This window comes from Plectropomus leopardus, chromosome 14, assembly GCF_026936395.1.
Source record: "Plectropomus leopardus strain MGB_pleo_1.0 chromosome 14, ASM2693639v1, whole genome shotgun sequence".
Classification (NCBI taxonomy): domain Eukaryota; kingdom Metazoa; phylum Chordata; class Actinopteri; order Perciformes; family Serranidae; genus Plectropomus; species Plectropomus leopardus.
The window spans coordinates 14913912-14930193 of record NC_142189.1 but is presented as its reverse complement, the minus strand read 5'-3'; the positions used below and the strand labels follow the sequence as shown (position 1 = coordinate 14930193).

General features: G+C 40.9%; 2 protein-coding genes across 2 annotated transcripts in view; both read right to left on the bottom strand.

Moving 5' to 3' along the window:
• Positions 1–1694: 1694 nt before the first annotated feature.
• Positions 1695–4147, bottom strand: id3 (inhibitor of DNA binding 3). Its single transcript, XM_042501362.2, has 3 exons — positions 3848–4147; positions 3417–3487; positions 1695–3017 (listed from the first exon to the last, which is right to left on the bottom strand). Exons 1-2 carry the CDS (start codon positions 4145–4147, stop codon positions 3434–3436), a joined length of 354 nt encoding a protein of 117 aa, XP_042357296.1. The 3' UTR covers positions 1695–3017; positions 3417–3433.
• Positions 4148–5661: 1514 nt separating this feature from the next.
• Positions 5662–16282, bottom strand: part of msrab (methionine sulfoxide reductase Ab) — a 70262-nt gene continuing 59641 nt past the window's right edge. Inside the window, exon 7 of the mRNA XM_088087878.1 lies at positions 5662–5801. The gene's annotated coding sequence lies outside the window, so the exon portion shown is untranslated. The remainder of the gene's footprint in view (positions 5802–16282) is intronic.

Here is a 16282-nt window from a genome sequence, read left to right as displayed (position 1 = left end):
TTCCCTCTCTGATTCTTACTGTTGAAACACAAAAGGTGCTGTGTGTTGTTGCATATGCATATGCCGGTGCATATATTATAATATCATGAACTTGTGTCTAATGCAGTTAAATACAATGCTGCTTTTGTAAAACTGATGTTTCTGTTGGTGTCGGTTATGCATTGATTCTACTCTATGCTAATTCATTGCCCATTGTTTCTAACTGTTCAGTGGGTGTATTTTGGTGTTCACGGTATATTTTCCCCTCGATAGTTTACTTGAGGTAAGGTACAAATGACATAAATGCCTTATAGTTAAATACAAACCGGTACAACACTTGGTCTGACTGCAGCCCTGAATTTACATTAGAGTTAATTGGATTCAACTTTATTGTCATTGCACAAAGTTCTGAGACAGTGAAATGCAGTTTAGCATCTAACCAGAAGTCCAAAGATCAGTAAAGTGCAGAATAATGTCCATGTGTATGGTGGTAATACAAATAATAATAAACAGCAAGGCAGGGATGCCCATGTTGCTTTTCCCTGGGGCCACTTGTACAAAAGGATCAGGAGTCCAGGGGCCAGTTTCTCGGAGTTGAGGAAATTTGGGCTCAGGCCGTACCTCAGTCATGGGGTCCAGGGGAATCCTCCTATGGCCACTTTTTGATAAACAAGGTCTTAGGTAGGACCTCTGTCAGGGGTTGCGAGGGATCCTCCACTGGCAGTCTTTTTTAATAAACAGGCGCTATTTTCATGTTGTTTTCTGTCACCTTATGTATACTTTAAATACAAAAACCACTCCCAGTGAGAATGGGAGTGGTTTTTGTATGAGAATCACTGGGAGTGAATCACTATTTTTATTGTGAATACAAAAATCACCCAGTACCTAATCAGGGGCCTGTTCTGGCCCACAGGCCATAAGTTTAGTATTGCTATTGTACATTATGTTTGCTTCACTTGCATGAAAATTTTGAGGCTGATAACACATTTTTACCACTAGGTGGAGGTACATCATCACTATTAACAGTATGAAGGTTTAACAGGGTGAACTTATTTAATCTGATTCTGAGTCTGATTGCTCAGTTACTTGCATCTTAAAAAGTTTTGTAAGAATATAAATTACAAGATTGCTTATTGATGTCAATGATCCAGATGAGGCACTTTAAGTATACGCTAACATTTAATTCCTGAAATTCCAGATCAATCCCCAAGCTGCAGTAGTTTGGTTATCCTTTGAGGGGAGTTAAGTACAGTAACACTCATTTACAAGGCTGCCCGTGTATCATTTGACAGTTGCACTTTTTCTGCCTAATTAATATCACATTACGTAACTGGAACTTCCACTCATACATACTATAAGAGGTCCTGAAAAGTGTTCTTAGTGAGTTGAATGATTACTACATTTCAAGTGATGCGCTCCAGCTTCCAAGGTCAAGGCAACACGTTTACACACATGCTGACCTGGTGTCAGAAATGTTCAGTTCTTTCAATATTTATGAATGATCAGAATGGCTGTTTTATGATCACATAACATCCTCTCTTCTTACAGCATTTAGGAAGTTCAATTGCTTTTAAAACGGGTGATAACTCATTCTTTGGAAAATTAGAAGCACTCACAGGAAACTCCCTTCGTTTGATTTCCAACCACTCGACCTCAAGATTCATCTGAAAACATCCTGTTGTATCAGCATTTCATTGTCATCCAAATCCGAAAAGTCACGTCAGCATCACCTTTATTTTCTGAATACCACAACTCATTCATCATCTCAAGCCATAAACTTTCACGTCTTTTTTTAATTTCATTACATAAGAACATACATACATACATACAAAGCAAATTTTATAATAAAGAGTTTATGAAACTCACAGCAAATTGTCTGTAGAAATAACACAATCCCTACAAACATTTACAATTAACTCTAGTATAGAGTTCTGATTATACCTAAGAAAACCCAAACTCCCAGTCAGAAAAAATAACATCCAAATTGACTCACACCTTACATACCCACAGCAGATATGTACACATTCGAATGAAGTTGTAACAGTCTCCAGATCATTAGAAATCAGATTAGAGGGGTGGGTAATAATGCCGGGATCATTATGTGAGATGATGTGGTGGAGAAAAGGGTTCAGGCTGTGAGTGGAGTTTAACCCATTAAAACTTGGTTGGACATCAGTTTCTTGTCCAGATGCCTCTCACAAGCTGTTTAAACCGTTGAAACATTCAGAAATTGGTTTGATTTCTTACAAAAACATGGGGAAAGAGGCAATGAGAAATTTGGCAAGTAATGTCCCACAAATTGCAAGAAAATAGCAAAAGTTGACAAAGAAAATGAACTTAAAATTATTTTTAAAGAGGATGGAGGGGGAAAAAATATTTTAAAAAATAGGGAAATATGTTCAGAAAACTATGCTTATAATAATTACAGTTATATATTTAAAATTATGTTAGGAGGAAAAAATACCACCCCCTCTCCCCCATTACTTATTTTTGTGTAATTTTCTCATAAAGTTTTACTAAATTCCTTTTTGGGCATTGTCTTAAGTATCATGTTGCCTTTGCACCATGTTTTTGGAAAAAAAAAAAAAAAAAAAAATTAAACCAATTTGCTCGGGTTTCAAGGGGTTAACCCACATAAAATTGGTCTGGAATGCAACACAAAAAAAAAGAAACAACAATGTACCAATGTTTCTACTTCTACTGACAGGGGATCTCAGTTTTTTTTCCTTTTTGTTTTGTTTTTTAGGAGGAGGGCATACAAAGCCGGTTGCTTTCCATTCCTGGCTTCTGCTTTGGTGTGTTGATTTGTCTGTCCAGGGGCCAAAGAATGAGTCTCTGTTTTCTTGCTCATGCACCACTGTTGATCCCCACTCATCTAGAAACAGTCCACTTTTTTCCTGTCGTTTCTTCTTTTAAAACCCCATCCACCTCCCTCCTCCTCCTTCTTCTTCTCCTTCTCTCCCAAATACCTATCCCACCCTTTCTGCCCCTCTTGTCCTCTTGCCCGGAGTGAAGTGGAGACATGTGTTTCCCTGCACCTGCATGGAGAGAAAGGAAGAAAAGTGAAGTCAGATCTCTCTCCCTCTCACCCTCCCTCCCCTCCCTGCAGAGGAGAGCAGACAGACTGGCGCCGAGCATGGAACTTTCATTAACCCCAGGCAGATAGCAATGAATCCGCTACACATTCACTGGCCTGTCTAATTGGCAACCGCGGTGAATGTGGAGGGTAAAAAAGACCTTAATCTCCCAGCACATAGATGCCAACACTATTCTCTGGTATTAAAAGTTTTATCTTTGAGGTTAACTCGGGCTGACGGTCCAAAAAGGACACTGTTTTAATTCTAAGTGACTGGCCCGGAGGTTGGATGTTGCTCAGCACAATCATCTTGTGATTCAATTTTTTATCCACATATTGAGATGAAATTATGAATGCATACCGTCATCTGGCATCGTCCTAATGGCACAATCGACCTTCTTCTTTGGAGAAATTGCGAGCAAGATCCGCAGTCTGAAAGCAAAAAGAAGTGTTAGACGTAGAAATCCTTATCATAATTGCATGTAAACAAAAAATAACTGTATACGGGAGTGTGTTATGTATGCTACAATATCACACGAGAGAACATCATCTGCTACCTGCATAATATTCTTTTTAACAAAAAAAGCCTACAATATGAGCGCGATGCATGCAAGCAGGTATGCACATTATGTGGGAGTAACCTCACCAAATCCACAGATAATTACACTCTTATATAAAATCCAGTGAGAGTCCAAAAAGCTACACGAGACGTTTACTGTTAGTGAATGGAAGTGTGTCTGATTTTGAGGGACAGGCATCAAGTCCAGCCTGCAGCCCCGCATCTCCCCTCACCTTTATTGACAAAACCATCTCCGGCGCGGCCGTGTCCTCCGCCTCCAGCGCGATCTGCAGGTCGAAGATGTAGTCGATGACGTGTTGCAGGATCTCCACCTGGCTCACCGTCTTGTTCTGCGGGATGCTCGGCACCAGCTCCTTCAGCTTGGAGTAGCAGTCGTTCATGTCGCACAGGGCGCCCACCGGCTCCTCCAGACACGAGTGTTTATTCCGGCTGATGGCGAGACTCTGCTCCGAGATACAGCACACGGCCTTGTAGCAGCTCCTCACCGAGCGGACGGGACTGATGGCTTTCATGATGAAAACAACAACAATGACGACTCGACTAGATTTCCGAGTTAAGTTGGAGCTCTTTTGGTCTTCCTGTATCGCGGTCCTGAGAGGCTACAGTGATGTGACAGCGGCGTACAGTTAGGTCTTTATACACTGCGCGCCTGATAACGCCCACTTTTTCGCACCGCGCTCTGATTGGTCAGTGTAAAGAGCAGGTCCGCTCTGATTGGTTGATATCACCTTGTGGAAGGTTTGGAAAGAATGAGGAAATTAGGGCTGGGATGCCTACAGGGGATTGTCAATCAATTAGTTACCTCTCGCAGGTGGTTGTATTTATTTGAAATAGCTTGAAAAAAGTCCTTAAAGTGGGGCACATCATTTCGAGGACAAGCTTAATCTACTAGCCTCACTTCTGTCTTTTATGGACAGTTCTTTGAATTGTATACCTTGGTTATTTATTACTGATAATTGTATCTATTGCCACTGCACAGTACTTTACTTGACTTGGGGATGCTTTTATCTACAGTGCTGTTTTTCAAACTGCTTTATTTTTTGGTTCAGTATGGAAGGAATATCTTTGTTTTACTTGAACTGATTTTTTTGTTTTCATTTCTGCTGTCAACTTTCCTTCAGCAAATTAAATTGAATCTCCAGCAAAGAGATGGATACTTTTAGTAACACCTACTTATTTTTACAGGAGTATATATGCAAGGAGATGTGTCTGTTTTAATGATTGTATAAAGAGCTATTATTCCAGATGAAGAAAACTCTGCTCAAATGGATGCTTGTGATAACTTGTCATGTTCATTTTGACATAACAATGGCCCACTTTTTTAAGATGTATTGATTACTGTAATTTCATGAAGTTTGGCTTCATGTAAACACCTAAACTGAATTTGTTCAAAACTATATAGATAGATACTATACTAATACATAGATAGCATAAATTTGAGTAGTGTATGTACTCATTTAAAGACATACTGCCCCCAAAAATGCACATGCAAGAAAATAATGTTGAAAATAAGATATTTACATGATATAGGTAAAAGGTCAGTGAGAGGCCAGACAATTTTTTTCATTAGTTAATTGCCAACATGTTATTCTGATGATCTATCATTGGATATAGATTTATTGACTGATTATTTATGTTTTGGTAGCTTATAGGCCTTCTCTTATAGACACTATTGAATATGCCTATATAATCGACAATAATTCAAACTGGCAAAGGAAATAAAGGGTGAACTTATTTCTTCCATTCAATAGACTTCTAAAATCTAGCCCTCTTTGGGGTGAAAGGGTTTTACGATATTACATTTTAACAATTCCAAATGTTGCTCCGTTTTAGTTTACATCAAAGCACGTCCCGTTCTGCTCCTATTTGGGTCTTATTTTCCCCTTTTCTCACAATCCTGTTTTGTGGAGGAATGCAGGCCTGAGCCAGCTGTGTGTCCTATCCCGGCCCAGCTGTGTTGATCTAACGCGCCAGTCCCAGACATGCTGGCGCCAGCCTCCCGACGTCATCCATTCACCCCGACGCGCACTCCCCTCTTTGGCAGACGGCCCGCCCTCCCCCGTCCACCGGCGGAGGGGAGAGGAGCAGAGGCGCTCGGAGATCCGATTGGACGAGCGGCTCTGTCACTCATGGATCTCTGTGGCCTACACGCTTCCCTCCTCCCATCTGCAGTCACACCAGAGAAAGTTAAGAGGAAAACCTTTCAGTAAATACTCCATAATTGTGTAATCATGAAAACATGGCCTGGAGATGAATCATGAAAAGTGGCAGTTGAGCAAAATGTGATTATCATTAAAGGACAATTTCAACTTTATGCTGTCAAGTTTATGTACAGTAGTTTGGTAAAGTGGTTGCTCAACTGTTTGTGGGTGGCGGGATGTTAATGTTGCAACCACTAATGACATCTTGATTTTGGCAAATTTGATATCATGTTGCGCCACATGCTACCAAAAACCTAATTAAATGTATCAAACCATTGCAGACAACCTGCTTAAAAGCCCAAACACAACCCAAAAATACCCATTTCAAATGACCCAAATAAAAGTGGATAATAAGGGCATATATATTTATTTATCAGACTCTGTTGAATAAATTCAAACTGAAAATTGACATAAAAGGCACATTATTCCATTGTCTATGGGACTGCCCAAATATTCAGGTTTTCTGGATAGAGGTTTTGGATATCCTTTCACAAGTCATAGGCATTTCCCCAAACTATGTATTCTTGTTATTCTCTTCCCTGTAAATTTTAAACTAAGAAAAGTAGATAAGAAAATGATGCTCATTACAAGCACAACACACCAGAGCAAAATCCTGGAAATCTCCCTCCAAACCCAGCTTACAAGCCTGGCATGCCAGTCTTTCATACTCTATTGCTCTTGAAAAACTTAAATTTAGTATTAAGGGTAAATATTCTGACTTTGATTATATATGGGGATATTTTATGACATTTCTAGGAGGGAAGAAGGCTACAGACGTCTACTTGCCTAATCTCTTTAGGACAAGAGAATTATGTGCATTTCCATTATTTTTATTTCTTTTGGACCATCAACTAATTTTTTTGGACCGTAACCCTTTGAAACCTGAGAAATTTCTTTCAAAAACATAGGAAGAAAGCAATGAGTAATGAATGACAAAATTACCCAAACATTATCAAGATACTATACTAGACTACAAGAAAAATTATCTGAAAATTAGAAAATAAAAAATAAAATAAAAGTAAAAAAAAAAAAAAACAAGGACATGACTGAAAAAGTGTTTAGAGTTATAATAATATTGTAACATTATTTAAAATATTTAATTATGTTTATTATAAATATAATTGTTCCCTATCTTTTTTCCATTTTCCCTAGACATTTTCCCTTGTTTTTGAAAATATATATATTTTTAAATCAGTTAATTTATTGCAATATGAGGAACATTTCTTACCAAGTTGCTCATTGCATTGTTTCCCATGTTTTTGAAAGAAATTGCACCAATTTTCTCAGGTTTCAAAGGTTTTAATACTTGTGAAAGGCATGTGAAAGCAGCACAATTAAAGTGAATTTGCTCCAGTTTTCAAGGGGTTAAAAATTAGTCCTGTTTTAGCAGTTTGTATTAAGATGATACCTTACTATAAATGTTCAGTACTGTATCTTACTTTTTCTTTTGCTGTAATACCTACAGTAGCCTATACAAAAAAATCCAATAAAACACACTTGTATAAAAAAAAAGCATGATGTGCAGTCAGTAACACGTCACATTCTTATCTTCATTTTGGTAACATTTGTGCGTAAATGCACACGGCTTGAGAAATATCCTCCCCATTATGCAGAGGTTTAACAGATGTTCGCTGCCTTCCTCCTGGCAATAACACCCCCCTCATCCTCCCCACAACCATTGACCCTGTATGAAGAGTCACTCGGCGACCTCACTTTAGAGCAAACCACACCATTGAACCGTGAGACAGGACTTCAGTCCAGTGCTATTTTAGAGACATATTGTGTGAGCTGTGGAGTGTATCCAAACAAGACTTTGACCCTAAATATCTTATATGTCGAGGGGAGGACAAATATTGCGCTAAGCTTCCCAGGTCTGGTGGGAAAATGCTTGTTTGCTAATTTAAACTGGGGTGACTGACAGTACAGATTATTGGGAAGTCAACATAAACATTATCCAATTCTGATTCTGAAGAACCACAGGAAGCACCGCCCCTGATACTTATTTCTGAGAACTGGGAGCTATTTCTAGGATATCAAAAAATGCCAACAGCGTATTTTCCTCCCATGACAGCGCTTGTCTGCAGATTCCAGAGTTCACAGTGCGTAAATCTGTGCGAAACACACACACACTCTCTCTCTCTCTTTCTCTCTCTCTTTCTGTCACACACACACGCACTAGTGTGTCTGGGCAGGGATCAGGTGCTTGTCGGAAAGGCCCCGGACACAATCGGGTCTCTCTTTCAATGGATGGGAGAATTCCGAGCCTGGCGTCAGTGAGTCTGCCTCTCTCCCCGCCCTCCCTCTCCCTCTCCCCGCTCCTCCGTGCAGCTGGACGCAGACAATCAAGCCATCAACAATCGCCATGCATAATTAGCAGCGCCCCCTCCTCTTCTCCTCCTCTCTCCTTCTCTCTCTCAATTAAATTTAAATCTTCTATATATTATTCACACCCAAATACTACTAAATTATTATCACATAATAATAAAAAAAACATCTGTTCCACTTCTACGACTGTGTTTCCAGACCTGCAGGATCTAAATCTCCCTCCTCCACTCGTCATTACCTCTCAAAGCACCTTCGCTCAACATAAACAAAGTGTCTCTTACTTCTGGTAACAACAGAGCAGAGTAATGGGGGTCATCTTGTGAGATGAGACAGAAGGAGGGAGGGAAAGCACCACACTGTCATGTGGAGAGGCAGTGTTGTATACAGAAGGGTATCTTTTTCATCCACAAGTGCAGGCCCATCTTGAAGGGGGGGATAATTAAGTGGCAAGAGAAACACTGAAACTTAATTCTTTGTATCTCCGGTGTGTGTCATGCTAGATTCCTCCTCCTCTGTTCCCTGTTTTCACTCATCAAAGACGCTACAGTGCTCTCCATCAGCTTTGAACGGCCTACAGATCCTGAGCTTTTGTCCCTCGTGACCCGGGCGGTGACATGACATTTTATGCATATTGTTGATTTGTGCTGGTCACTTGTTATAGTATGTTTGAGGCTATTGTTCAAGCTTGTGCATAATGATCTTGCTTGGTTTTTTAGATGAGAGGATACCCGATGTATTGAGAAAGAAACTCACCCACGCACATCATTCACTGATTCATTCACTCACCCACTGTGGCTGGTGAGTTAGACTAAAAACTTTGACACTGTCGCTATCTGGTTAACACTAAATGTACTATTATTATGGTCTGAAAACCTTGAAATATGACTACTGCTCTGTCTTCCTCTGCCTATTTTTTCTTATTCTTGTTTTTATTTATCCATTTTTATCTGAAATTATAAATCTATTTTGGGGGGGATTTAGACTTTTGTTGTGCCCATTTTTTTACAGATGTCCTTGACTCTGTAGCTATTCTATTTTTATTGTTGCCAATGGGATTTCTCATCTGATATGTAAACCTGTGATGTACCAACTCATTCAACATCAATAAAAATTTGAATTACAAAAAAAAACCTCGCGTTTGAGAAATGCGGGTACATTTTAGACCAAATCTAGTGGTGGACAAACTGTAAAAGTAATAGTCACAAATTAATAAAATGAAAAACAATTTGGGCCTGGTTTGAGTCTGCACCTGTGTGGTTATACGGTATGTGTCACTTTGGAACAATGAGTAATCTGTCTTTGCAGCTGTAGCAAAGCCCCTTAACACGTGTTCACAAGTTATGCATGTAGGTCAGTCTACTCATCACGAGATTGACCCATACTAAGAAACGGCATAAAAATCCGGATATCTTGGCCTCTACTAGATCATGATGGATTTTCAAGAGGAACTTATCTCTCTTAATTCCACCAACTTTATGGTAGTGCAATACTAAATCACAAATCAACTACTGTCTGTCTCAGCTGGATTTAAATATATGCCCTTTTTACACAGAGACTACACTATAGGGCCACAACAAAGTCCCTTCTTCATACTATCTTTACATTGTTACATAGAACCAAACGATGGCAGCATCATTCAGCTTCAGTGTGTGATTACACACCGCAATGCGGCATCCCGCAAACAAAAAAGGCATGACGGGTGTAACATGTCACACACGGGCATCTGCCTCCAGTGTGACGTATAATGTATGTGTTGGCTGTGCTTTCTACACAACAACAAACATGTCAATCAAAATCATTTAATGTCTCTGTTATATGACAACTGATCTTGCCCTCTGCCCGGAGGGTAAGGAGCTCCCAAATCTCTTTGTTTTACAAGAGTGCAGAGATTTACGATCGCTGCCCTTCTTCTTGTTACTACGCCCGCTCACTCCATGCCTGCTGCGGAGGGGGATTCGATTTTCCCTGACCAATCAACAGACTGACATATCCGCCTGTCCACACTGATGCATAGCTAGGCCTAGTCGTTTCACCAGGGTTTTAAGGACGGAGCAAAACCAAACAAACTATGATGTTGGGGTGATACTGACAAGGCATGTTGATTTAGAACAGCCTTGTTACCAGCATCTATCTTGTCTACGTACTTGCATCTGTTCTCATAACTCCTCATTCGTTCTGACGCACTGCTTAACAACACTTGACTACAGCATTAGTCCAACAAATGGCACTGATTGGCTAATCATCTGCAGCCCTCATTGGCCATTTTTCATTTCAACCGAGAAACCACTGTTTCATATCATGATGCCAGACGATTCAGACAACTCGGGGGAGTGGATGGATTCCAAGGTCTAGATTTGGGCAAATACAACGCACCTTAAAGCGTAATACCCTGCAGAAGACACTCATATAAAGGAAGAGGTTTATATTACTGAGGCTGGCCATTGTGAGAACCTTGCTGTTGACATTATGTTGTCGGGTGACCTTGTCTGTAACCTTGGGTGTGAATATTTCACTGGTCCACGCAGTAATAAATAGAGGCCTTACAACTGTATAGCAGGTGTGACACCAGCCACAGAAGGCCACGGCCACCACCACACAGGGCCATAACAACCTGACTGTAATGTTCAGTGTGAGTGGGCATGCGGAGACGCTGGCAGCTGTTGGTCACTGGTATTGTTTTTTCGTGTTCATCGTCCCTGACTGGAACAGTTCGTTTACTCTGCAGCCATCCAATGAGGATAAACATCTGGGGCCATATTCACAAATATTTTGAGAATTCTCTCGGAGTTCCTAACTTGGCCTCAAAGCTTCTAGCAAGGAGTCCTAGCTTAAGAGTGATTTATGAAAATTCTCAAATCAACTCTGAGTAATGAAGGAACAGAAACCTTTAGCTATTACACATTCCTTTAAAAGATGTGATTGGTTATCACAGACAAGTCCATTTGTAAGTCTGCAAGGTGGGGGCACTCAGTAGATGAGATTGTGGAAGTACTTTTTGTGTGATCACACCCCTGCACTGCAACATTTTTCCATTTGCAAATATGTTGTCATCGCTTTATTTCTGGTGTTATATTGTTATTGCATTGGGTGGGAGAAGTGAGTGAATCTCTAATCCAACACTTGATTTGTAGCTTGTCATTAACTCATTGTCATCCAGCATTTGGAGAAAAATTATCCTACTTCTGTCTTTCCACCATTTTCTGCCCTGCTTAAGAAACTCTGGAGCCTCTTAAAAGTCACAATTCTGAGACCCTGAGAAACTCTTTATACTAGAAGGGTTTGTGAATACGGGCCCTGGCTTTGCATAGTTGTGGCCAGACTTGGTGGTTATGGTTGGGGCCAGCTGGAGTAGGCGAGGGTGATCTAATTAGTCATTACACCTTCCGTCATTTTTCTCTAACAACTTGGAGCTGGTTTTGATTTCATTTTTTATTTATGAATTGACTTATTCAGGAGAGACATCTCTGTATTATTCAGCGTGCCCAGCAGACTGTCAAAGCAGTCAGACTCAGAATGATTATTTAAAGCCACTCCTGTAGTCCTCCTTTGCATGACCATTAATGGAAGCACTGCAGGCCCTAATCTCTCTTCTAAAACCATCCTCTGCTTTCAAAACCAGCAAATAAACACCAGAATGAGTGTCTGCAGACAGCACAGGGACAAAGTGTGTCTGCTAGTTGTCTCCACATTGCCAGGGAAGAATGAGTCTGATCCACGTTCAGTCTTGGGCTCTCTCCAAGTGCGGAGCTACATCTTTAATCGTTAACCCAACTCCAGACCTATGCAACAATTTGCAGATGACTACCAGATGATGACCATAATAATGACAAAAATACTCTTGTGTAATTGCTGTTCTTACTGTTGTTTTGCAAGTGGGACATTTGTGGTAAATACACTTTAACCTCACATGAACTAGAGTTTTGACCTTGTAATTACAGACAGTCTTGAGTCCATACTTTGTGAGACCCCACACAGAGCGTGACCTGTACATAAAGTTGCAAAAAGTGTTTGATAGCACGATCCAAATCCATTCCTGCACTTACACAACTCCAAGCGAAGTCCAATTTGGCTGCTAAACTGCTCCTGGGAGAAAATATAAGTATTGTATATTATAGTTATATAATATATTATAGTATACTATATTATATAGTTCTATATTGCAGTGACAAGTTCAGCAGGCCAGCCTGACAAGCAAGTCAAGGCCTTCATTTTGTTCGCAGACCCCACACAACTCAAATACACGCATGTGTTTTTGTGAGGAGACAACAAGGGCCGGGGGAGCAAGATGGAGAGATACAAACAGGAAATTTGTGATCAGGAAGCCCAATGAAGAGAACAAGCTGAGAGAAGTAGACAGTATTAGTGTGTTAAATCACTGCAGGATAAACTTGAGGGCAAGTGACAGAAAGAAGAAAGAGACAGACGGAGAAAAAAGAAAGACAGAGACTGAGGGAGAGAAGAAAAGACAAAATAGAGCCTGACTACGGCTGCTGCAGGGGTTCAGCTGGTCAGGCTTCACAGAGACACACAGACAGAGGCCATGAGGTCCCTGGTGGGTATCTCTGCACCTGTGTGTGTGTGTGTGTGTGTCATATGTTTCTAGGTCAAGTGGGTCCCTGACATCTAAGACATGCTGCAGCAGTGACTTTTTCCTTCTGTCACTGGCCTTGTATTCTTTTTGCCTTTTCATCTGTTCCCCATCCCCTATACACACACATACACACACACACACACACACACACACACACACTTGCATGTACAAAAGAATATGTAAGCACACATGCATGAGCACACACTTGCCACCCCTCCTCATTTCTCCTATCTCTTCCTTGTGCTGCTAATGAATTGAAACAGTGGGGATTGAGACACGATACACAGCTGATTCCCACTGCTCACACACACATGCACACACATGCATGCATGCACACACACACACACACACACACACACACACACACACACACACACACACACACACACACACACACACACACACACACACACGCACACACCCTTACCCTTCCCTAATCTGGGTCAGTGGTGCCCCTCTTGGTCACCCCTGTCGGAGCCCTCCAGACGGAGGGGGCAGAGTGGGAGCAGAGGGGTCTGGGCTCTCAGTGACCTGATTAAAAGCTCTTCCACAGACTACTGAGCTCCGTAACCAATCAAAGACAACACACACCCTGGGCCTCACCACTGGACTGTCTCTCACTCTGTCTGCCTGTCATATACTTGTCTGCTTGTATGCTCTCTCCATTTAGAATGATTTATACCACCGCCAAAACACTAACATGGCCTCTTCCTCCAGAGTGGCTTAATTCATGTCTTCGTGACGTGCACGGCATCATGGGAAGGCCATAAGAACTGAGAGAAAATGGACACTCCGCCAGCTGGTCAGCTATGCATTGCCATGTTCAGCTGGGCATTAAGGAGACAGCCTTAATTGGGTTTAGTGTGTGAAAACCAACAGAAACACATGACGTCATTGAAGATGTAATGGTCCAAAAAACGTATTGCTGTTCTCACAAACGTGCTTTAAAATCTATGTATTGTCTCCGAGAATAAAAGCTGAAGTAGGACAATCATGAGTCACACCTAAACAGAGTAACACTACCAGGAAATGCCTATATCTGTTTGGCCATGTCTGGTCTGTGTGTATTGTTTTATGGACATTTCCTGCTAACATTCTCTGGCTACTCTGTAATTTACTGAAAATATCCCCGCACCTCTATGTTAAGAGTCTGGCCAAAGTGGAGGGTCAAAGCCACTCAAGATTGCTAAAAATGTTGCTTCCTCTCAACTCCAGAATGGCCAAAAGAGGAATATGATCTACAGAAGCCAGTTCTCACAAACTGGAAGCACTAAGATTTGAATGAAAAGAAAAGTGGCTTTACTCAAATGAAAACAACAACAAAAAGCTCTTCAAGGCACAATTTTAGACATAAAATTTGATTCCTCTGTATTGATGCACAAGGACACCAACAGAGGTCTTGGTAAAAAAAAAAAAAATTAAAAAATTAAACCAAGTTAAACATTTCAGCATCATCCAGCAAAGCACTGCTTTAGTGGGTCAAAGACTTACACATGCCCATTTCTGGTTCTTTTATTAACCAACCAAGCAGCAACATCAGCACTATAAAATAAAGCCAATGCGGAGGTGCCAAAACTTGCAGTTCCTTGAATAGCCACTTGAGGCTGGCACCAGGAATGAGTAAATCCTCATAAACTCCCCAATGTTAAAATGTCAGAGGTGACAGAAGAAATAGAAGAAAAGAAGAAGAAAAACAAGTTTACAGCCTGGTATAAGGAAAGGTTTTGTATCTATTTCTACTTTCAACATTCACAAAATCTTTAGGGGGGTGAATTTTCAGCCAACTCAGCCATTTAAATTTTATGAAGACTTAAAGTTACACATAATTAATGGTGGGGACACTTGAGTGATAAGCTGTCTGCAAGATGTCACCATAGTCTATAATACCCCTTTCCCAACAAAATAATGCATGTATGCAGGTTTTTCAAACACTGGTAAACCTGCTATATTTAAGCAACTGACTGCATTCCCATTGCATTTAAAAGCCAGATGTTAGCAGGTGTTGCAGTTTTTTTTGTGCAGCGGGAATGAGGCTCAAGTCAGACCCATCCCTCGCTTCCCCACAGCTCCACCCTCTTTTCCAAAAATGTCCATTATTTTAAACAGTTTATGACCTTATCACTGGGCTGTGTTTTGGCATCTGATAAGCTATAATACTCATAGATATATTATTCATTATTCATTCTGTATGTGCTGGATTGTATTTTACTTTTTTACTTGTACCTGAAGCATTTGTAACTGCTGTGCTATTTTCGGTCTGACCAGCTGCTCACACACCTACGACATTCCCAGTTCCAGGCAGGAAACATTGTCATGTGTCATCCCCCTCTCTCTTTGTTTACTGTCTGTGTGTATATTGTCATACTTTCAAATTAAAGATGAGAACACTACAAACAACACAAAGCTCTTGCTGGATATCTCAAAACCTGGGAATACACTACCAAAGTGACCTGGATGGCAAGATACCTTTGGGGTTATAAGTGAGAAAATATGTTGTTTTTGTAATTCTGATAAAATCAACCTTTTAAACTCAGGAGGGACGGAGAAAAAGTGAAGTCAGAGATAGAGCCACTGGGTCAGGCTGGTGACCTCAGCACAGTGAGCTCAGATAAAGATGAGCACTTCAAACACCACTGATAAGCTTCACAGTGAAGGACGCAGAGCAGCTCCTTTTGGCCAAAACAAGAGATAGGCCTGACAAAGCCCAATTTATGAGGAGAGAATTAGTGTTAGAAATCACAGCATCTGTGCACTGTATTCACAGAGTTATTTTTTCCCTGTTGGTTTTAGAGGATAATTCTGTCAGATGGGGCATCTCCTTTATCTAATCAGTGGCAATACAGTCAACAGTGGCATTTTGTAACTGAATAGGCTTCAGCCTGATGTGTCAGACAAGCTATGGCAATGTTAGTCAATCGAATGAGTGTGTTCATACACATCACAGCAGCCCTATAATGACTGTTTAACAACCTGAGTAGTGCTCACCTGTGTCTACGCGCTGAGTAAATGAGTTAATTATTGTCCTCCAGACATTTGCAAAGCCTCAGAGAGACACAGAGATTGCAGAGGACAAACTGAAGGTCAGATAAGCCGAGAGGCTACCTTTCTTTTTAGCTGATCGATCTCAAGATTTTCTGGTTCTGCTGTTTAAATATCGCAGATAAGCAAAGCATCAGTGCTGTTGTTCACGCTCGTTTAAGATAATGCTCATAAATGAGTTTTCTGTTCATGCCAGATGTGTGCCCCCCTCTTGTTAGGGAGGCAGATGATTCCACCCTCCCCGACCAACAACAACACTCCAATGTTAGGCTAACCTCCTGGTGACTTTATCGCAGCATCTGGCAAACGTTAGGCTTCACCTGAACCCACCGTTTATGCTGTAATCCGAGCAGCGTTCTTACAGATGCGGCTTTACTAGGCAAAGCTGTGTGCGTGTGTGTGAGATCATGTATGTTCTCTTGCATCTGTGTGCTCGGCTCTCCTCGCACGGCTTTAAAAAGACAATTGCTCGGTTCAGGATGGGAACCAAA

What these genes read in the sequence shown, in the direction of transcription:
- id3 (XM_042501362.2), bottom strand. Translation starts at nt 4,147, where the DNA reads ATGAAAGCCATCAGTCCCGTCCGCTCGGTGAGGAGCTGCTACAAGGCC. An exon ending in AGATGGTTTTGTCAATAAAG is followed by an intron (nt 3,488 to 3,847) that starts GTGAGGGGAGAT and finishes TTTTGCTTTCAG; the next exon opens with ACTGCGGATCTTGCTCGCAA.